The 23,739-nt window shown below is 38.4% G+C and overlaps 1 protein-coding gene across 1 annotated transcript in view; it reads left to right on the top strand.

Annotated features, from left to right (window-relative positions):
- ZFHX4 (zinc finger homeobox 4) overlaps positions 1 to 23,739 on the top strand; it is a 149,958-nt gene that overhangs the window by 120,847 nt on the left and 5,372 nt on the right. The window contains exons 5-9 of the mRNA XM_041412881.1: positions 3,531 to 3,647; positions 9,908 to 10,041; positions 10,198 to 10,398; positions 12,778 to 12,895; positions 13,727 to 19,120. Coding sequence (XP_041268815.1) covers positions 3,531 to 3,647; positions 9,908 to 10,041; positions 10,198 to 10,398; positions 12,778 to 12,895; positions 13,727 to 19,120 — 5,964 coding nt within the window. The remainder of the gene's footprint in view (positions 1 to 3,530; positions 3,648 to 9,907; positions 10,042 to 10,197; positions 10,399 to 12,777; positions 12,896 to 13,726; positions 19,121 to 23,739) is intronic.

The following is a 23,739-nucleotide window of genomic DNA, read 5'->3' on the forward strand; positions in this document are numbered from 1 at the left end:
GTTACCTTTGCCACAAGAATTTTTCATTTTTCCTTATTTCACAGTTTTAGTGCAGAATGCTGCTAACCTCATTTTTATGTTTAATTCTAAGTCAGTTGTGAGGCAAAAGGTTGATAATGGCTAAATTCAAGACATCCAACATCAAAAGAAATTTTCAACATTTGGACAAAATAAAAACAGGTGTGAATAAAATATCATATTGCAATAGTAAGTGTTATTAAAGCCATTAAAGTGCATTTGAATCGGGTGCTCTATTCATTTTCAAAGCTGACGTTTGTAAATGTATATAGGCAGGACTCTTGTAAATTTAAAACAGAATGTTGGAACTTAACTCTGGAATCTGTAGCACAATCGCACTGTGTTTTGTTGATACATAATAATTCATAATTTTGTGTCACTGAGCAGGGGCCATCCGATTTTTATTTCTGCATGATACTCTTGTTGGTTGGCACATGTAGTAAGAACAAAAATGTTGCTAAAAAAAGATATTTGTTGCATTCTGGCGTAGGAATGTAATGTCTTTGATAGTTACATTTCCTCAATATCTGTTCTGACAAACGGTCTTCAGGATTTTTTGTAATTTGCTAACTGCTTTTAAGTTAGAGCTGTTTTATTTCCATCTTGTCCCTTTGATATATGTCGTGACAGTGCGAGTCTCAGACAACCTTTCCGTAATTTTGAAGGAAAATAGGAGAAGTTGTATTATCATTTCTGTCTATGAAATTTACTTCTGAAGTGAATGCCATACATATTTCTGAAATGAATGCCAAATGTATTTTCTAGAAGGGAGTGCCATTGAAAGCCAAGGCAGGCAATTTATACCATGCATAATAATGATATTAATTTTTATGGTGTGTATAAGTTACATTTTGATTAGTTTTTTGCATGATTAAAAATTTGCAAAGCCTTTATGGCCCCCAGGAGCCTACCTGTAATAAACAGCTCTCACCTTCCAAACCATAAAACAGGTCTGCAGTACTTGAACATTACAGCTAATTGCCTTGCTACATCAAAGGGAGCACCACAAGACTGAGAAAAATCGCAGAAGGGGGGGGGTGTGCAGCCCTGTAAAGTTATGGCCTCAGAACTGCTGTTTGCGATTAAGTTGATGGGGAAAGTCTATCCCGCAATCTTTCCCTGCTGCTGACACAGAGTCTTTGTTCACATTCAGATTTCTCAAACTGTTGCCAGGGTCAGGCTGAGGTCAGACACCACGATGATGTATAGGAGAACATGTCTGGGAATTTCTCTCACACTTAAAACACATACCAGAAAAACAGGAGAGCACCCTGCAAAAATTGTCTGATGAGACCCAGATGATACTGTAGCTTTTCTTTTAGTACCTTCATAATTTTCTTTCTCTTTGCCTGACACACACACAATGTTTTATTAATGTGTGCCACGATAGCCCTTACAATTTTATGTCCCCTCAAGATAAGGACACTCAGTAGCACTTTGACACTTCATTTTCCAGCCCAGGGGGATTGGGCCAGTAAATCTAGTAAAAGAAGCAATGCGTCCATTCCCAAGGATGAGTCGGAAAGGGATTGCCATGGGCTCCGTGAGGCCACGGGGCCCGGCGCTGGGTAGGAGGCTGCTGTGTGCGCGCCGGGCGCTGGCGCAGCCCGAGCCAGGCGCGGCCAGAGGCGCAGCGCCCGCGCCGCGCTGCCGCCGCCCCGGGAGCCCCGCCGCGCTGCCGGGCATCCCTGCCGGCTGCGAGCAGCGTGGCAGGAGGCGGGGGGCTGCAGGGCAGCATGAGTGGGCTTCCCTTTCGCATGGAATTTTTTTTTTTTTTAATGTGCAATTATTTTTGAAAGAAGGGACCATCTTTCTCCCTGCATTGTTCCAGAAAGTGGACACACATGCTTAGTCCTAACCTATTGTATTTCCATGTCAATGCAAAACACATTGATCTGCGGTCAGGATTTTTTTCTTTTTTTTTTTTTTTTTTTTTTTTTTTTTTTTTGGGGGGGGGGGAGGGGGTTTGGTTGGGGGAGAAGGTTGGTTTCCAGAATTGCAGCTGTGTTTTTCTCTTCCGATTTACAAAAGGTTTTGCAGAGAGTTGAGAATCGGATAGGTTTGCCACATCGATCTGCGGGGCTGTTTGCCTAGGCATTGGGTTTCAGTGTATGGCTGGCAGTAAGGCAATAGGCAGCAATTTTTTTGTGCTCAGCTGCTACATATGACAGAGGATATTTCATTCGGCTGTCAGAATGTTATTAATAAAACATGGGGTGCGAAGAGGGCCACTATTTCCCCTTTCAATCACTATAGCATTTACAATGAAAATTTTATGCAGTGTGTAATTTTCAGTTAATGCTTGACACTTAAAATGTCGGTAGCTGCATTTTGTATGGTTCCTGAAGGGTTAATTGTATCATGTTCCCTGCATAAAAGCTCTGCTTATCAAAAGTGAATAGAAGAGTGTATGCAAATGTGTGTCTGTGACCTTTTGCCTTTCCAGGGTTAATTTATATGGTCATTAAAGATTTTATGAAATCGAGCGGCCTGGTGCTTCGAATCCCATTTTACGTTCACCTCCTAATATATAATTCCTACCTGAACAGGAAAATATGATTTTTATTTTTGTGTATGTGTGTGCTGCAATGAAACCAGCATGGTGTGCTGTAGGGAGTTGCAAGTCTGGTTATCTGGCATTACTCAGATTGCTAAAAATTCATTAAAATGTGACATCAGCACAGTGAGAGACAAATGATCACAGGATGAAAAGGAACAGTGGGCCTTTCACGGATTAGTGCTACACAGCCCCAGCATAGAAGCTAACTGCATAAACAGATTAATCCACCAGTAGCAGCATAGCTAAGATTTACCGAATAATTAAATGGGCTTGAGTTACTGTGAAGATTTCCATGTAATCTAGCTGGTGTGAACACGTAAGTGAGGTGTGGGTAATGCTGCTTCCTCAGAAGCTGTACACCAAGTTGCATCATTTATCCTGAATGGCTCCCCCTGGAGACAAAATTTGAGACTTCTCCCGCAAAGCCAGAGGTTTATATTTAATACAGTACCTAATACCTAATACTTACTTACTGCAATTAGCGGGATACTGCTGCACTAATAGGATTTATATTTGAGATCTCCCTTTTTTTTTTTTTTTTTTTTTTTTGGCTATGAGATGCATTTTTACATGCGCTTGCTTTTGTTCCAGCCTGTGGGGGGTGTATGTGTGTGTGTGTATGCGTGTGTGTGCATGCATGTGCATGTATTTTAACACAAATCATTTCTAGCCAAAGAATATGAAATGACAGGCTTTAAATCTGTCACACTGGGGGAAAGCAGGTACTCTTGTAAAGACACAGTCAGATTTTGAAATATTGCAAATTATTTAGAATAAATATCCAACCCCTTAAAAGCACTGTTCTTTTCCTTTTCTTCCCCCCGACCCTTCTTCCCCCCCCCTATTTTGCCACCTTCTGTTAATGCTGTTCTTACTACAGGACATATTTTTTAACTGCTGTTAATTGGTCACTGAGTTCCTTTCCTGAGATCTTTTCTGTGTTTGTCCACAGAAGAACAAGGTGAAGACACAGAAGGGTCTGCCAAAAGTACATCAGTGGCTGTGGCTGATGATAAAGACTCAAGTGAGAGGGACAATAGTGAAGGCAAAAAATCTAGTAAAGACTCCGGTAAGATGCTAGAATTTTGTTTTCCCACTTTTTTAACTTATGAAATGCTCTTTCATTTTAAACTGTCTGGACATTCCCACTACTATTCATTGCATGTGCATTTTGCATGTGATTTCTATCAGTAGCCTCCCATTGACCTATTTTTAATCATAACCATCTGACAGGATAGATGCGGATAAGTTGAAGAATATTACAGGACGACCAGTGAGATTATTTTTTAATCAAATCAGTTTGTGTGCTTGTAATTTTTTAAGCGCCTTTCATTAATCTTTGCTGTACTTGTGATTCCTCTGATGGCATATTAATTTTTCATAAGCATAGGATTAGGTACCACTTGAATTTTTTCTTCAATCAGGTTTTGCTCCCCTTTTAACCCAAAGAATGTGGGTTTTTTTGTTATTATTTTTTGCTCTTGCTCACGGATTAGTAACCCCCAAGAATCTGGCCTCTTCCTGGGCATTTATTTGAGGCATTCACAAAAAAATACACAAAATCCAGTGAAAAAGTTTACAGATGATTCAGCCTAAGAAAGAGGAAATATCATTGAAAACGGATTATGGGTTGGGTAATTTTGATCTCCTGGAATAGACAAAGCCCGGTAATGAAAGCTACTGTCTTTGAAAACAAAACCTCTATGTCATGACATTTACTTGTGCACAAACAAACCTAGGGCCAGCATCTGGTGTAGATACCCAAGGCTTTTTCTGTGTTTGATTTGGCAAATATGTGACTTCACCCATGCTTTTTATGTATGAGATGGAAATCTATGGTCACAATGAATATTACATTGGCTACTTTTGCCGCACGCTATACCTAGTTACATTATGTTGAATTCACTGAAGCAGAAGAAGTGCTGAAACAGGTTGAAGCCTATTAGTTTCAGGTAGTCATATATCTTTTCCTTGTATGCTGATGACAGCAGCATACAAAGGAGGTTGTGTTATCCATAAAGACATATAGCTGTAGAAAAAATATCATTTTACATCTGAGTTCCTTTACACCCAAATTCACCCATACTGCAATTTGCTCTGTACATATTAAACATTTTTGAATTTATTTCCAAAAAAAAAAATCATAGATGGCCCTTTCCATGCCAAGTCAGTTCAGAAGACTGACTTAAAGATTAAAGCTTCCTTTAAGTTTGCTTGTTGACGGGCTAAGGTCAGTACCCATCACAGTTTACAACCTCGGCTGCTCTTCAGTCACTTTATTTTTTGAGATCAAGAGACTGAGGGAAGGCCGATGATGACAAGGATGATGTTGAGCAAGAAGCTGTGTTGTGGTTTAAAATATATATTCCCCTTGGTTGGCTCTCTGACTTGGTCAAAACCATCTGCAGTGCAGTAAAGCCATGCTCCCAGGCTGTCACAAGTCCTGTGCAGTCTCCTCAGGGGCTGGCCTGGACACTCCCCAGGAGAGGGGTGACGGCCACTTGCAGCCTGCATTTCCTACCATACGCTTCGTCTAGGGGACAATATGAACCACTTCAGGGAATTCAGCAGCCTCTCTTTTTCTTAGGCTGGTCCATTTATAGTTGTTTAGGAAAGAATATGGTATTAAAGCTCCAGCCAAAAAAAAAAAAGAAGAAGAAAAAAGAAGAAAATGGAATCTAGAAAAAAAATACTGAAGGGGAATTCTCAAAATTCCATCAGGATTAGCCACTCATAAGGGCCAAGTTTAATTAGGACAAACCTATATCCAGATGCCTACTGGGTGCACTACAAAAAAACAGCATAATTGTTCTGCATTCCCATGCCAGCAATTACACAAATAACTTTGCAGTAAGATTCATATAAAAACAAGGGCTGAAATACATGATTGCCTTTGTGCTTTGCAGAAAATAGTTTGTACTGTAAAATCCTGAATCTTTTGGAAAATTTTATTTTCCTAATCTAAATTAATTCTATATATGTAACATTCCAACCATCATCTTAATTTTCACTGAGCTGACAAGTATTTCTAATGACTGCATAACTGCTTCTGTATAATTGAATGTTAATTTGGGCTTTCTCATGAATTGAGTGTTGCAAGTCTTGCCAAAGAAATCTCAGGAAAACCAATAAATTAATCACAATACTAACAAGTTAGACAGGAAAGTGGTGTGACCCTTCTTTAGCATAGAATCTATTAGACAAGAAAGGATTAACATGTATTTAGTAACAGTGTGTTTGTGTAAGCTGTTGTGCTGCGTTGCTTACCTTATCTCAAGGAGAAGAGCTTTCAAAATGCGACTTGGCAATATGCAAGTTATATTTGTTGAATATTCATTCAGAATAGAAAAGCCTACTAATGCCTCATTTATATTGTCATTTAAATCTAGTGCCACTTTAGATTAATTATAATCCAAATTACAGCTCTATGCAGTGCAAGAATTAATATGGAATTTATCCAGATTAATACATTTGCATTGAAAATGTAATATGTCTCTGCCATGGCTAAGGGGAGCACTTTTTAATAAGGTAGTAAACATGAGGAAGGATGGAAATTAACCTTCATTATTGCAATGAAAATTATCCTTTCATTCTACTCTAATTAGAAAGAATACTCTACCAGTAATTATAATTTTAGAATTATTTTGAGTCTGAATAACATCATCTGATGTGTCAGAAGTCTTAAATTATGCAATCTTTATCAAATACAAAGATTTATAAATAAGAAAATAGTGGTTTTATCATGGCTTTTCCAGGATTTTTTTTTCTCACTAGTATATGTACTTTATTAACTTTCTCCTTCTTATTAGTCACACAAATATTTTTATTTTGGGGCTTCAACATTTATTGCAAAGGTGATGACATCTGAATTGCAGTGAACAGTGTCATTCTTATATTAGCAATCCTACACAAGTTAAATAATTCTGTTACTGACAGGCAATCATTGCCTAGTCTATTTCATGGCACTTATTTATAATTAAACTTACTTTTTGAGCTAAATGTATTGAAATTGCATTATTCGTCTAAAATAAGATGCGTATTTTATATTACAAAAAGAATTTCCGATGTGTTTCACAATTGCAAAAAAACCACCAAACCTACAAATAATGTGTCTCAAGAATAAAAATTTAGTGTTTAAAACATGGATAACAACTGGATTTAGTCTTTTCCTGCAACTGCCTGGTAAGAATGGCATGACAGTGGAACATGTAGCCATGAAAAGAATGCACACAGTGTGCTCAAAACCAGGAGATTTTCTCTTCTGTTTCCCTCCTCCTTTGATACCCTTTCTAGAAGACCATAGGTGTTTACAGCTTTTCCACCAAAGCTCCCTAAAACAGCAAACTGAGCATGGAAAGCAGAGCGATGATACAGCGAGACAAGGAGCTGACTGGTAGCAGCTCGACCATTGAATAAAAAGTTGAACTCTGCTTTCGTCACGTGCACTGTGGCTCAGGGACTCCGGTCTTCTCCATGTGCAGGGGCAAGTGACTCCCCTGTGCCAGAGGGCAAAATCAACCACCCTTTTTCTTTTCTTTAAAGCTCACCATAAGTCCCAGACTCAGTCACATTACTATTGGCCAGATGCAACTTCAGTCATATAAGTAACAGTGCTTGAGGTTGAATGAATCCAGAGCCAAACGACAACAAAAACAACAAAGCCTCTGTAAACTTTGACAGTTTATATAAATATCATAGTAAACATTGTAAAAAGCTGTGCTTTGTTATGCATTTATTGACCCCAGCACAGTGTTTTATAACTCCACTGTTTTATTATATTAACCGCAAAAGAAATTTAACCAAAAACCCCCCCTTGTTTTTATAGAAACAAGAACTATGTGTTTCATGATTATTATAGGCCCTTTGAAGTAATTAAGTTATTCCATCCTGTGGTGGAAGATGATGTGTAATATTAACCTTGTGTGTGCCCAGGCGCACACAGAGTGCACTTCAAGATAAATTTCACTAGCAGTGCCAAAACACAGTTAGATGCATTTTCACAAGTAAATTTTGAAGGAGAACTTGGTTTGTAATTTCTGTAACAACCAGTCTGAAAACAGTCTAGTGTGATGAGGGGAAGAGAAGGCAGAATTTTTTTTAATTTTGTTTTTAAATTCATCTGCTTCCAGTATAACAATGTCCATTTACATCAACTAAAATTCTGGCCCATTTGTTTTTAAAAAGGATATTTTAAAAGTGACATGTTGTAAAGAAAGAAACAGTAGAGATGTTTCTGACAGTTGGAAATAAAATGAGGTTAATAATTTGAATCTTTTTTTCTAAAACCTAAGAAACAACCTTTCCCTTTTAATATAGTATGTCACTTTTTTACCTCCCATAATTCTCACAGTTAAGATACTTAAATAATATGTAAACACAGATAGCCCAGGGAGTACTCTATTTATAGTCATAAAGCAAAGTGAGTAATAAAATGATGCCTTATGTGATTTCATCACTTAGATTTTACCTTTAAGCATAGGTAGTTCTTTGGGTTGGCCCAACAGTGACTGAGCAGTCTAAAAGAGGCCTCTGAAATCTGTTCCTGAGAGTGCAAAAATTCAGGGGGCTCCAAAAAGAGACCTGTTCAGATGATAAACAAATGGTGATTAATTGAATAGATGTGATGAAAAAAGGGACTTTTTCAGATGATAAACATATGATGATGAACTGATGAATATATAAATAGGGAAATATGGCAGGAATAAGCTTTAATTTGAGCTAGAACATGCAAAAATTACTGGCCTAAATTGCATCAATAGAAATAATTAACAGCTTAGGAATGAAAGTCAATGTGTGGGGAAATCACCATTAAGGTGTAAGTCATAAAATATATTTTATGTTTGTTGTTTTGGCTTTTTTTAAGCACCCTTCAGAAAATGTCCCTGTATGATTCAGTTTTCAATTAATTATTATTTTACCACGAGGATTTGGTGTTTACCTTGAAAACTGTTCTCTTATTCTGCTTCTCTTTAATGTTGTCTTTGTAAGATCAAATAATGCACAAAGTCCATATGAAAATAATGATAATAAAAAGTTCTTGAATTTGTGTTTTCTTTGTTCTTGTTTACTTTGTTGCCAAAATGTCCATGACCTTATTTTTAAATTAATCCTAGGTTATTGTGCAATGAGGTGCAATTTGTTCATTTATATGAACCTTATGTGGATGGAAAAAAATCAAGATAAATCTTCATGCACAGCATACAATCAGATTACCCCTGGACTATATATTTACGTTGGGTCTGATAGCAATCAATGGTTTAGCTTCATTGCATTTCAAGATGTATTTGCACCCAGTGTCCAGTGATAGTGTCCTCACCCTGGAAATAATTTAGTTGCAAATTGACTGGAAGATGGTGAAAATTGAAAGTTAAAATTAGAAATACTCATAATAAACAGCAGAAAAAAGGTCAGATGATGCCGCACTATGATGAGATTGGAATGGTTGGTAAATGAGGTTTTGTGTTTGTCGTGAGATGTATGTGACATGCCTACCCAATGCTCTTGTAATATCCAGCCTAGCAGAAGAGATTATCTGGCAAATTGACGCTGGAAAGAATTTTCTGATGGACTGGGAAATTAGAATTGCACTCTTTTCTTTGATGTGTGCAAGACTGGGCCGCATTACACAGATAGCTCAGGCATAATATTAAATATAGTATTTAATACTTAATAGTACAACTATCTATAGTAAACAATTATATTCTGGTTTTGATCACAAATGCCAGACTATAAAAATTCACAGTGTAAACATCTAAAGCAATCCCAAATGACTGATCTTTGTATATAATTAATATTAAGTTAGCTCTGAAATCCTATTCTCCACAGTATTTCTTTTAAAGCCTCGCTATATTTAGCTTCAGAATAGTAACCAGGCAAGAGTTATCAAAACAGCACAATAATCATATTGCTCAGACAGTTTAGAAAAGAGAGGGTAATTAAACAGCAGCAAATTAATTATTTGGAAAACAGGCTTTTTAAGCAAAAGCTGATTTGTTTTAATGCAATAGACAAATTCATACTGAGCTGCTAAAGAAAGAACATTATTGATTAATCTTTAAAGGCAACCTAGGGTTATCTAAACAGTAGAGAAGAGTCCATTTTTAAATGTATTTATAGAGTATAAAGAATAAAAGTGTATTTTCACCTTTGTGCTTACAGACTTGTTTTATTCATCTTTATTTTTTTTTCTCAGTGTTTAAAAAACAAGCAAGCAAACAAAAAAAAAAAGACCCTCAAAGACAATACAGACCTTTGAAGTCAGAGCCTCTTTGTAAACCAGGATATTTTTAAGTTTAAAACATGTTCTCAAAAATTATGTTTTCAAAACAGGAATAGTCACACCAGAGAAGGAACCAAAAGCGAACACTGTGGTAGGGACACAACAGCTTCTTCTGGCAAAAGAAGAGGATGGTGCAGCTAAAAAATCAAAGCCTCCAGAGGACAATAAATTTTGTCATGAGCAGGTAAAAGGAAATGTAGCAATTTAATTGCATTCTAGAACTCTTTTTCAAATAACTCAAGAACGAAACAGAGATGATATGCTGTTAAAATAGCTATATCAGCAAGTTATATAAAGCACATTGACTAATAGCCTGCATCTTAACTTGATTTTTTTTCAGTTCTATCAATGTCCTTATTGTAACTACAATGGTAGGGACCCAAATCGTATCCAGATGCATGTCCTGTCACAGCATTCAATGCAACCTGTTATCTGCTGCCCCCTCTGCCAAGATGTCCTCAGCAACAAAATGCATCTCCAGCTTCATTTGACCCATCTGCACAGTGTGTCCCCTGACTGTGTGGAGAAACTGCTCATGACAGTAAGTGCTCCAAATACTGATGCACATGCTACACAAACATACTTGGGCCTTGTGGGCAATGTATTTGTTGTGACATAGTGTTCGGGAAGCCTGAGGAGAGGAGTGGGTCTGGACTCTTAGGTTCTCTTGTCAGCTCATCCAGTGACTGCTGTCCCTTGGGAAAATGGCTGAAGGTGGATTTCACAGATGCAAAAAGCCTTTGGTTCCTCACTGACAGTAACCTTAGAAAAGTTAAGCCGGTCTCTATCTCTAAGTGCATACCTGAAAATTTGGTCTAATAATATCCAGGTCTCAAAAGTATTGTGACTTCTGTTTGTAAAGTAATAGGAACTCCCTGAAGAATTTACTTCCCAAACATAGAAGGATTCCTGTGTATACCACTGCTGTGCATTACATTACATGAAATTCACTGTAAAACAGCAGTTCAAACATTCATTCAAAACAATGTCAGTAAAAACACAATCAGCTCTCGTACTTATTTGTTATTTCAGCATAAAGTCAGTTAGAAAACGGACCTCCTAAGACAAACTGGCTCTGGTTGTCTTGCCTTCTTAGATGGAAATGTACTTGGAAATCTCAGTGATCCAACTCCTTAAGTATTTACATCTGTATTCATAGATGACTCCTTCATTTATATAGATGTGGTTGTAAATCCACCACCTCATTCCCAGCTAAAGTGGTAAAAATATTAGAAAAATTTGAGACCTCTTGACTGAAGGTCTAGAGTTCCTTGTGCTTAGAGCTGAGGAGCAAATACACTCTTGGGGAACTTCTTTTCTTTTCCTTGGTTTTCTAGTAATTATAGCTCTGACAGACCATGTAGTTTTGGCCTGCTGAAAGGAAAATGCAGTAGAAGTTTAACTTTCACAGACCCTTTTATGAAAATGGAAAAATATTGAAAATCTGCCCCTTCCATATTGAGCAGCACTAGCTTTCTTCTCAAGTTCTTCCTGATTCGCTATGCTGATAATGAAGCAACTTTGAAATCTTTCCTCATCAGGTGCTGGGGAGTTGTCCCAGTGTTTCTAAGAGGGGAAAGACCCCAGTGTTTCCCAGGGAAAAGATTGTAAAACATAGTAATTTAAATTGTCATCATTGCTAACACTAATATTCTCTGTCCATAACTGAACCGTCTGATAAAAAAGTAAATACTATTTATAGCAAATTTTTTCCCTCTGGGACATTTACAGTTCTCTACAAAATTTTTTTTAAAGACCTTCCCTACCAAGTAAACTCAAAATCATTAGTCCTGTGAGAGGATGCTATTAATGCCGTGTTTAAATCACAAATGTACTAAACCCAGGTGGCTTTTTTTTTAAACGTCTAGAATATTTTTTCCAAGAGGCAATTTGTGTATATGTATATGTATATATATATATATATATATATATATGTCATTCTTGTGTATCCAGTGTTAGAGGAACAAAAGATATTTCTACTCATATCTCATAATGAATGTAGCTTTCATTATTTATTTACAACTCAAAAATCTCTTCTGTGGATAATCTTTTTACCTCTGTATGAAGGAAGTCCTATCCTTCTGTTAGAGATGAGGAGCTGCAGCACAGTCTGTACTGATTTACCCAAGATTATTTATACAGAATCTGGCAGTGCAGGAGCTTGAACTTACACTTTCTAAGTCTTAATAAGACAGTCCTGTATTTCTGATACAGATTTGTTTTAAAGATCAAATAAAAACATTAAATGTTGAGCAAGTTGATATTCATATCAACTTAGCTAAACTGAATACTACCAGACTAAGAGTAGATCCTTTAAAGATTTCTGTCTATAATTTGAAAGCGTAACTCTACAGATAAAGCGATCTGAAGACAATACAAAAAGTATCTGAAGTCAAGAAAGAGAAAAAAAAATCTAATTTTAAATATAAATAAATTACTTCCCTATTGAAATAAACATCATTTTCTTTCAAAGATCATGGAATGTCCACCATTTGTGTAAAAAAATTACAGGTGAAGAAAAGTGGGAGTGCCCTTAGTGAAAGACTGACTGGTGACCATACCTGAAAATGATCTCTGTCTTTGGAGGATATCCTAGGAGAATTGCCCTGATAAATCCAATGACCCTGGCAAAGTCAGCACAATCTTCTTTGTGGTGATACTGAGACCAATGAAATATTGAGTGCATGTAGTTCTATAGCATCCCCTTATTGCGAATTATTGTGAGTTGATTCTCCACCAAGAGAGAGATGATGCTCTGGGTTATGATCTGTCAGAAACCATAACCAAGGACTGAATCAGGATCTTGATTCTGACAGTCATCCAGATATGGTAGATCTTTTGAATTATAATTTCATAATGTTGTATACTATTAAATAGTGGGACTTTTTCTGTAATAATACCATATTCTTGGTTTTCAAAGGTTCCTGTACCAGATGTCATGATGCCCAATAATATGCTATTGCCAGCAACTGCTTCAGAGAAATCTGAACGTGACACACCTGCAACCATTACAGCTGAGGGATCTGGGAAATATCCAGGTATGCAAGAAAAAGCCCAGACATGTAAAAGCTAGGCATGGGCAATTTAGAAATAAAACTACTTGTTACTTAGTAAAGGGAATCTTTTTCTGGCTTGCTTATAGCTACAGAGACTTAAAAAAAAAAAATAAATAAAAAAAAAATAGCGAGAGGTCTGAATTTGGCTGAGCTGGTAGAAAGTAGAAAGCACATGTATGCCAGATTCCTTGCTTTTGGTGGAGGTAAAATCAAACAGCAGTGCCTAGCCACTTTGAGGGCAAGGCTCCTTGTTTAACCAGCAACTAAGACCCAGTCCCAAAAGACAGTGGCGCTTTCACCACCAATGGGGAATGTTAGGTAAGTGATTCTGTCTTCATTTCCAGTAGCAGGTTTCTGATCCTGGACACTTACTGTAGTGTTCCCTGACACTTGCAGATTTTGCTAGTTGTCACAGCATGCTCTTCCCTCTTTTCTCTGACCACTATCATTCTCTTTCTAATCGTCTGTCCTACCTGTTGTCCCCATTTTTCTACTCTTTCCCTCTTTCCTCTTCTTTATTTCCTTTTCTTGTTTGGTTCTCCCATTGTACCAATCAACTCCTACCTTCTGGCAAAGAAAAGCCCTATGCCAGTGCTCGGCAAAATGCCACTGCCAATCTGATCATTGTGTATGGGTTTTATTCCTTTTTTTAAACTCCTGTTGGTCCTGCCCACAAGGACAGGTTGTTATGTTTTGCTAAGCTGACACATGGCATACTAGGTGCCTTTCTTGATTTCTGATGAAAAAATAAATTAAAATCCTGTGTGCTTTCTCTTCTGCTTGTGTAAAAGACACTTCACTTTCTCCAACTAGGTGAAAGTCCTGCGGATGAGAAAAGTACCCCTGGGATCGATGAATCAAAAACTGGAGTGGAAATTAAGACTGAGGAACAGAAGCCACCTAAGGAATCTGCTGAAACACCAGATTGGAATAAGAGCAGCAGTAAAGATATAAAGACCACTGACTCTATGACAGACCAGCTAAGTGAGCAGCAGAAGAAGCAACAGCTGTCTGTTTCTGACCGCCATGTCTATAAGTACCGCTGTAACCATTGTAGCTTGGCTTTTAAGACTATGCAGAAGCTTCAGATACATTCCCAGTACCACGCTATTCGAGCAGCTACCATGTGTAGCCTTTGCCAACGTAGTTTCCGTACATTCCAGGCTTTAAAAAAACACTTGGAAGCAGGCCACCCTGAACTCAATGAAGCTGAACTTCAGCAGCTGTGTGCATCTTTACCTGTCAATGGTGAACTGTGGGGAGAAAGTGAAAGTATGGCACAAGATGATCATGCACTAGAACAGGAAATAGAAAGAGATTATGAGATGGACCAGGAAGGTAAAGCAAGTCCTGTAGGAAGTGATAGTAGCTCTATTCCAGATGATATGGGCTCGGAACCAAAGCGGACCTTACCTTTTAGAAAAGGGCCAAATTTTACTATGGAAAAATTTCTAGATCCATCTCGCCCATACAAGTGTACAGTGTGTAAAGAGTCTTTCACCCAAAAGAACATTCTCTTGGTCCACTATAACTCAGTGTCCCATCTGCATAAACTCAAAAAGGTTTTGCAGGAAGCGTCAAGTCCTGTCCCTCAAGAAACCAACAGCAGCACTGACAACAAACCCTACAAGTGCAGCATTTGTAATGTTGCGTATAGCCAAAGTTCTACATTGGAAATCCATATGAGATCTGTACTTCATCAGACAAAGGCAAGGGCTGCAAAGCTAGAACCAAGTGGTAATATAAGTAGCGGTAATAGTGTAGCAGGGAATGTGAGTAGCCCCAGCCAAGGAATGCTAGAATCTGTGACCTTACCAGCAGTTAACAGCAAAGAAACACATTTAGATGCCAAAGAATTAAATAAAAAGCAAGCTTCTGAATTAATTTCTGCTCAGCCTACACATCACCCACCCCAGTCACCAGCACAACTTCAAATGCAACTACAGCACGAACTGCAACAACAAGCTGCGTTCTTTCAACCGCAGTTTCTAAATCCAGCTTTTTTGCCTCACTTTCCAATGACACCAGAAGCACTGCTCCAATTTCAACAGCCTCAGTTCCTTTTCCCATTCTATATACCTGGGACAGAATTTAGCTTAAGCCCAGATCTGGGTTTGCCTGGTTCTGCCACGTTTGGTATGCCTGGGATGGCTGGTATGACAGGATCACTGCTTGAAGATTTGAAGCAGCAGATACAAACTCAGCACCATGTTGGCCAAACCCAGCTACAGATACTGCAGCAACAGGCACAGCAGTATCAGTCCACCCAACCCCAACTTCAGTCCCAAAAGCAGCAGCAGCAAACTAGTAAGCTGATGAAAGCAGAGCAAAATACCTTAGTAAGTACAGACTGCCAGCTGATAAAGGATATGCCATCATATAAGGAGTCAGAAGAAGTTTCTGAAAAACACGAGAAGCCAAAGCAAGAATTTACTAATGAGAATGAAGGACTAAAAGAAAACAAAGATATGAAGAAGCCAAAATCCTCAGAACCAGCCATCCCACCACCCAGAATAGCTTCTGGAGCAAGGGGGAATGCAGCCAAGGCTTTGCTGGAGAACTTTGGGTTTGAGTTAGTTATCCAATACAATGAGAACAGACAAAAAGTGCAGAAAAAAAGCAAGACTGGGGATGGTGAAAACACAGACAAACTGGAGTGTGGAACCTGCAGTAAGCTTTTTTCCAACATTCTTATTTTGAAGAGTCATCAAGAACACGTGCACGGACATTTTTTTCCATATGGAGCATTAGAAAAATTTGCCCGACAGTACAGGGAGGCGTATGACAAACTTTATCCAATTTCTCCATCTTCTCCAGAAACTCCACCACCTCCGCCACCACCTCCGCCACCACCTCCTCCTCCTCCTCCTCCAACTCCTTCTCAGCCTTCTTCAGCTGGAGCTGGAAAAATTCAAAACACAGCTCCCACACCTTTGCAGGCCCCACCACCTACACCTCCACCACCGCCTCCTCCACCACCACCTCCACCTCCTCCACCACCACCATCAGCCCCACCTCAAGTCCAGCTTCCCGTTTCACTTGATCTTCCACTTTTCCCTCCAATTATGATGCAGCCAGTGCAACACCCTGCCCTGCCTCCTCAGCTTGCCCTCCAGCTGCCACCAATGGATACTTTATCTGCCGATCTTACCCAGCTTTGCCAGCAGCAGCTGGGATTAGATCCCAATTTCCTGCGGCACTCTCAGTTCAAGCGTCCACGTACAAGAATCACAGATGACCAGTTAAAAATCTTGCGGGCTTATTTCGATATTAACAATTCTCCAAGTGAAGAGCAGATCCAAGAAATGGCTGAGAAATCTGGTCTTTCACAGAAAGTTATCAAGCACTGGTTTCGAAATACGCTGTTTAAAGAACGACAGAGAAATAAGGATTCGCCATATAATTTCAGCAATCCTCCTATAACAGTATTGGAAGATATCAGAATAGATCCTCAGCCGTCCGCTGTAGAACCCTACAAGTCTGATGCATCTTTCAGCAAGAGGTCATCCAGGACTCGCTTTACTGACTACCAGCTTCGTGTCCTCCAAGACTTCTTTGACACAAATGCTTATCCAAAGGATGATGAAATTGAACAGCTTTCAACTGTACTTAACCTACCTACTCGAGTTATTGTTGTATGGTTCCAAAATGCACGACAAAAAGCTCGCAAAAGTTATGAAAATCAAGCTGAAACTAAAGACAATGAGAAAAGGGAACTGACAAATGAGCGTTACATCCGAACCAGTAACATGCAGTATCAGTGCAAAAAGTGCAGTGTGGTTTTTCCCAGGATCTTTGATTTAATTACACACCAGAAAAAACAGTGTTATAAAGATGAAGATGATGATGCTCAAGATGAAAGCCAAACTGAAGACTCTATGGATGCCTCTGATCAAACAGTCTATAAGAACTGTACAGTTTCTGGCCAAAATGACTCGTCAAAAAGCTTGACAGTCACAGCAGCAAGCTCTGGCTCTGGTTCTAGTACTCCTTTGATTCCATCACCCAAACCAGAACCTGAGAAGGCTTCTCCTAAACCAGAGTCCACAGAAAAACCAAAACAAAATGAAACCACCTCTAAGCAAACAGATACAACTTCCCAAAGCACCAAACCAGTACAGTCTACTCCAGTAACAACTTCTGACCCTCAGCCCTCAGCTTCTCAACCGCCACAACAAAAGCAACCCCAGATTGTAGGGAGACCTCCTTCTGCATCACAAAACACACCTGTTCCTTCCAGTCCTTTGCCAATTTCAATGACTTCTCTACAGAACAGTCTACCTCCTCAGTTATTACAGTATCAGTGTGATCAGTGTACAGTTGCCTTTCCAACTCTAGAACTTTGGCAAGAGCACCAGCACATGCATTTCCTAGCAGCTCAAAACCAATTTCTTCACTCACAGTTTTTAGAAAGACCAATGGATATGCCCTATATGATATTTGATCCAAATAATCCTTTGATGACTGGACAGTTACTTAACAGTTCTCTTGCTCAGATGCCACCACAAACTGGCTCATCACATACAGCACACCCTGCTACAGTTTCTGGTTCCCTGAAACGGAAACTAGATGATAAAGAGGACAATAACTGTAGTGAGAAGGAGGGAGGAAACAGTGGAGAAGATCAACATCGTGATAAGCGTTTAAGAACTACAATTACTCCAGAGCAGCTGGAAATACTCTATGAAAAGTACCTGCTAGATTCCAATCCCACCAGAAAGATGCTAGATCATATTGCACGTGAAGTGGGACTGAAAAAGAGAGTCGTACAAGTCTGGTTTCAGAACACAAGAGCCCGGGAAAGAAAGGGACAATTCCGTGCAGTTGGTCCAGCCCAGTCACATAAAAGATGTCCTTTTTGTCGAGCTCTGTTTAAAGCAAAATCTGCTTTAGAAAGTCACATCCGCTCTCGACATTGGAATGAAGGAAAACAGGCCGGCTACAGTTTGCCTCCAAGTCCTTTGATATCAAATGAAGATGGAGGAGAAAGTCCACAAAAGTACATATTTTTTGATTACCCATCACTGTCATTAGCAAAAACTGAACTATCAAGCGAAAATGAATTAGCCTCCACTGTATCAACCCCTGTTAGCAAAACTGCAGAAATGTCACCGAAGAACCTTTTAAGTCCTTCTTCTTTTAAAGCAGAGTCTAGTGAGGATATAGAAAATTTGAATGCCCCTCCTGCTGACTCTGGATATGATCAAAACAAGACTGACTTTGATGAGACTTCATCAATTAATACAGCAATTAGTGATGCCACAACAGGGGATGAGGGGAACAATGAAATGGAAAGCACAACTGGCAGTTCAGGGGATGCAAAACCTGCATCACCCCCCAAAGAACCAAAACCGCTTGTGAATGACACATTACCAAAAGCAGCAACTACTCCTACAAATGAGAATACTGATGATAAATTTCTCTTTTCCCTAACAAGCCCTTCAATACACTTCAGTGAAAAAGATGGTGACCACGACCAAAGTTACTACATTACTGATGACCCTGATGATAATGCCGACCGCAGTGAAACTTCAAGCATAGCTGATCCAAGTTCACCTAACCCATTTGGAGCTAGCAATCCCTTTAAATCCAAAAACAGTGATCGGCCAGGCCACAAACGTTTCCGAACACAAATGAGTAACCTTCAGCTTAAAGTTCTCAAGGCTTGCTTTAGTGACTACCGGACTCCAACCATGCAGGAATGTGAAATGCTAGGGAATGAGATTGGTCTGCCCAAACGTGTGGTTCAGGTTTGGTTTCAGAATGCCCGAGCTAAAGAAAAGAAATTCAAAATTAATATAGGGAAGCCATTCATGATAAATCAGACTGGACCTGATGGGACAAAGCCAGAATGTTCTCTATGTGGCGTGAAATATTCTGCACGTTTGTCCATAAGAGATCATATCTTTTCCAAACAACATATTACTAAAGTGAGAGAAACTGTGGGAAGTCAGCTAGACCGGGAGAAAGATTATTTAGCTCCTACAACGGTTAGACAGCTGATGGCACAGCAAGAATTGGATCGCATAAAGAAGGCTACTGATGTGCTAGGATTAACAGTACAGCAGCCAGGCATGATGGACAGCAGTTCTCTTCATGGTATCAGTTTGCCAGCAGCTTATCCAGGACTCCCTGGCCTTCCTCCTGTTCTTCTGCCTGGAATGAATGGTCCATCCTCCTTACCTGGATTTCCACAAAGTTCAAACAGTAAGTCTATAAGGGGATGATTTTCTTGTTTTATTAATTTGGTCATCTTGCACAGTTACCATCCCCTTCTAAGACAAAGCATATTATGCATTCATATCGTGTTTGTTAGACTTGTGTGAATAGCTAATAAGTACTCCTATGGGGTATACTCAGTGCATTTCTCCAATGATGCTGCAACCTGGATGATACATCTGACTTCTCAAAAAAAAAAAAAAAAAAAAAAAGAAATGTTTTTAGCCAATACCAGGTTTTTCTAACAAAAGAAATAGAAATATATAATTGTTATACTTATTTGTTTGTTTTGAATGATACTCCTTTAGTCAAAACATGGGTTAGAATTTTGTATGTAATTTTTTGTATGCAAATATTTGATGTAATATCTCATTAAGCACAAAATAGATTCTCACATTGTCAGTTCATCAGGCAGTTGGTTCATCCCTTAGATCACTCCAACCTGTTGTTTAATCCAGAATAAATATTTAATATAAATGCTGCCCAGGACCCTCTGTTATATTTCTGAATAACTGCCTGCTGAATAAAAAGGATTTTTGGAAGGTGATTTGTAAAGGCAGTTTCAATTGTAATCCAAATTCCAGTTTATAAAGTCATTACAGACATGTAATGACTCTTCATTTGGGCTTGCACTTTTAACAGAACACCTAAGTTGATTTACTGACAGTTTTGACTCTCATGTGACTGGATTTTGCTCACATTGGAAGGCACTCCCTCTTGCAATAAGTTTCACTGATGTTAAGGAACCAAGTTTTCTGCAGCCGGGTTTTTTTAGTCCTCAAAGAACGAACCTAATGTGTTTCTTGAAGTAGGCTCCAGTTTTGCACTCTAGGTTCATTTGACTGCAGCCTTGCAGACTGAAGGTCTCACAGTCATCTAATTTTGCATATTCGTATCAAATATGTGCGCAGAAGAGTTAGGAAGCTAGTTAAGATCCCTCACCTCATTTTATCCAGTAATCCCACTTGCTGTTGATCTCTAAGCTTTGCTTTAGAAAGCAACACACTTTGGCAAGTAAAATAAAGTCTTAATCACCAGTGTTATTAGACATACTGAGACTGTAGCAATGTGTTCTCTACTACCCAGGTCTACTTTGATTGATGATGATAATGTTATTGTATCCCTAAGTGGTGGTCAAAGCATCTTGTTTTTCTCTTCATTGGATCAGAGAGGCTTTCCTTCCACAATGGAGTCTCTGGCTGAGTGCCCTCTGGCTTTTGTCAAACAGTTATTGGCACAGAGATTGCATATAAAGGAAATATAAAGGTGCTGTATTTCCTTCTTAATGGCATACAGTGTCCTGGTCCTAAAATGGCTGGTTGTTGTTCATTAAAATTATAGATACGGTTTCTCTATATAACTTTGCTAAATAGCTTTCGCTAGGTTGACCTTCAGCTAAAGAAGGCTTCAGAAAACTCAGGATTTGTCTACATGGCTCAAAGAAATTTGCTTGGATATATATTCTTTTATTTCAATACCAGAAAGTTCCCATGCAAAATGTGTCTGGAGAGTGATCCTGGACCCATGGACCCACCCTCTAAGCTCTGCTCAGGAGTTGTTTAGGAGGAGGCTAGTTGGCCTAGGCCAAAACAGTGGCCAAAATCCTTCTATCTGTTTAAATTTACAGAAGGCTTTCTCTCAGTGTCTAAGAAATGTTCCCTGATGCTCTTTAACTCACTGGTACCAATGTAGCCTCAAAGTCTTTAAATTGTCCTGTTAATAATACAAAAGGCGTTATTAGAGGCCAACTGTTCCATAACAATTCCATATTCAGATTTTCTAATTTCCACCAAACATCTCTTCTTTGATATCTTGCACAGTGCACTGCCAATTGAGATGGATTTTTACCCTCTTTCATCTTTCATTTTCTTAAGGTTAATTAGCCCATTGTGGGCAAAGCCCACTGTGTAAACCAGCTACTAGAATCTTGTTGTTAACTTCCTCTTCTGCCATATGCTAAACAGCCCCTACATCCCCCTATTGTTGCCTGGAAAATACTTGCATACATAAATCTCCATTCCCTAATGATACATAATGGAGCAGTGATAGTGAGTGGAAAGAAAAAAAATAAGAGAGATTATTTTAATCATTCATCATAGAAAAACAGTAATGTACTTAGATGTGCTCCAGTATATGCTCAACACTAGTATTTTCTGCACCTAATTAACCCATTTCTATTTTCTTCTCTACCCTGCTCTGTCTGATAGCTCACATTCATATTTGATGCTAGGAATCATTTAAGAAGTATCTTTTTGGAGGCAAGCTTCCAAGCAAGCTTTTCCTTGGCTCTGCATCGTTCTTTGCGTGAAGGATTTGCTGAAGCTTCCTGACAACTCATTGTCTTACAGTTCAAGTCTACTTCTTGTGAATTCCTCTGCAAGTGTGTAATTTCTTCTCTCTTGGACCCAAACCCAAAAATGTGCTTCAGAAGAAGCCTCACTGGGATCCCTTATATTGATTGAAGTATTTACTTGTTTTTACTGATGCTTACAGGGTTGAAAACTGTTTTTCCTGTAGCAAAGCCCATCCATTCTGTCCTGCATATTTGTTTAAGGGACAATGCTAACATTAGTAAGATCCTCAGTTTGAAAGAATGTGTTTACTCAGGCATTGAAACATAATTGTAAACATCATACTTGAAATTCTTCTTTGTGATTCAATTTCCTCATTCTAGAGAGAGAAGTAGCACTGATTAGTTTCACTGGTTAATACAAGTTTATAAGGGATTTCACTTTCATGTTTGACCATCCAGTATCTTTTATGGATTTCCAAAACACAGAAAACCCAGCTAAATTGTCAAAGTGCTATGCTTTTTTAAGTGCAGTATTTGCTTTTACAAAAGGTTTGAAATGGAGCCCATGAAAATAATGGTAATTCACAAAAGATAGAATGATTCAAACTACAGTTCATTTTATCTTCTTTATATAGTGCTTAAACTAGATTATTACTTGTGAATATTAAATTTTTCAAAATAAGATAGCTTTATTTCTGAATAAAAGGATATATTAACTTTAAATTCTGTTATTTTTTTCTTAAACAAGTGGATTTTAATGTCAGAATTATTGTGTGGTTCTGAGATTATGTGTCACAATCCTCTCACCTGTGGGATACATTTTTCTAGATAATGTAATTTTGCGATCTTATGGCATCAAATGCTGAGCAAGGTCTGAAAATTACTGCAGTGTTTGCTCAGCATAATTCCTAATAAGGTGTTATTTGGTGGAATTCTAATTCATATAGAATTTTAGTTTCAGCTCATCTTTGTTCTTCAAGCTTCTTCTTATTTTCTAGGTGACTGTAGATAGAAGAGTTCACCTGCTGTTTTCAGCTGTTCTTAAAATTCACATTCTCTTTTTCCTTAGCTTTGTGTTTTGCCTATGATCCCTTGCAGAAAGCTAGTGCTTCATCTTGCTTCTAGCTATTGATACTGATTCTATGAACCTTTTAATGTCATCATCATTACCATAGGTTCTTTGCACATCACTTAAGCTTTGGCTGCCTTGAAGATTCACAGCAGCTTTTTCCAAGAATGCACACATCACTGGGTAATATGTACTTAGTGGGTTTTGAAATCTTATCAAGAGAGAAATTTGATTCAGCACCAATGGCTTTCGTTAGTACATTAAATTCTGTTCTCTCTTTGCTTTTGGCCCATTGGTAGCAGTTCCATTTTTATATTTTTAGCCCTCCCATTCCTCCAAGTGAAAGAAAAAGTCTCTCCTCTTTGATAGTCACTTAAAATAATTATGAGGATTAGAATATTTGCTCATGATTAGTACATTTTCTACTCTGTATCTCTCGTGTCTGCTAATCAAGAATCAGTTCCATCAGGTTTTTTAATTTAGTTTTGGAAACCCTCATTCCACATTTACCTTCCAATGAAACAAGTGGATTGCACTGTTCTAAAGCAATCTGTCTGGATATTTCACTGAATTATGTGTATTTCAACTAAATTCCAAAGAATATCTGGAAAATGGAATCGGTCTTACCTGTTCTAGGCATCCTCACTGGGATTAGACTGAAGGCATCAAAATGTACAAGGGTTGAAGAGGTTGATAATAAAATGAAATTGGAAAAAATCCTAAGTAGGTGGCAAGCCCAAATAACCATAACAAAGCTGGGGCAACAGTTCACATTAACTGGATCATTCATGTGTTTTCCATCTACACCCTTTATCATTTCATATATTTTCAGCAGGCTTCACACACAATTTCCTATTACTTCCTGTTGGAAGCATAGGAGCAAGTAATAGCATCTTCAATGTTATTCTGCACTAACTCTAGCAATTACCCACTTTTTAATTATAGCTGTTGTGACTCGTTTCACTGTACTATCTAATTCGTGCTCACAATGCATTTTAACTCCTTAGTGTTTAAATAGGACTAATGACACAGTGACAAACATTAAATGGCCTCTTTGTTAAATCTGATAATTATTCTTTTTGAATCCTAATTGCTTGATTCTTAAGTAACGCTAAGCATCTGGATATTGATGATTTAAACATTATTCTTGTTCACTCCATTAATGCTTCCTTGTGGCTAATACCTATCTAGCCTCCATTACAGAGCCTGCGTTTATTGTTCTCTTGTCCATGCACTAGTAGACTG

This window comes from Onychostruthus taczanowskii, unplaced genomic scaffold, assembly GCF_017590055.1.
Source record: "Onychostruthus taczanowskii isolate IOZ18803 unplaced genomic scaffold, ASM1759005v1 scaffold4, whole genome shotgun sequence".
Taxonomy (NCBI): Eukaryota; Metazoa; Chordata; class Aves; order Passeriformes; family Passeridae; genus Onychostruthus; species Onychostruthus taczanowskii.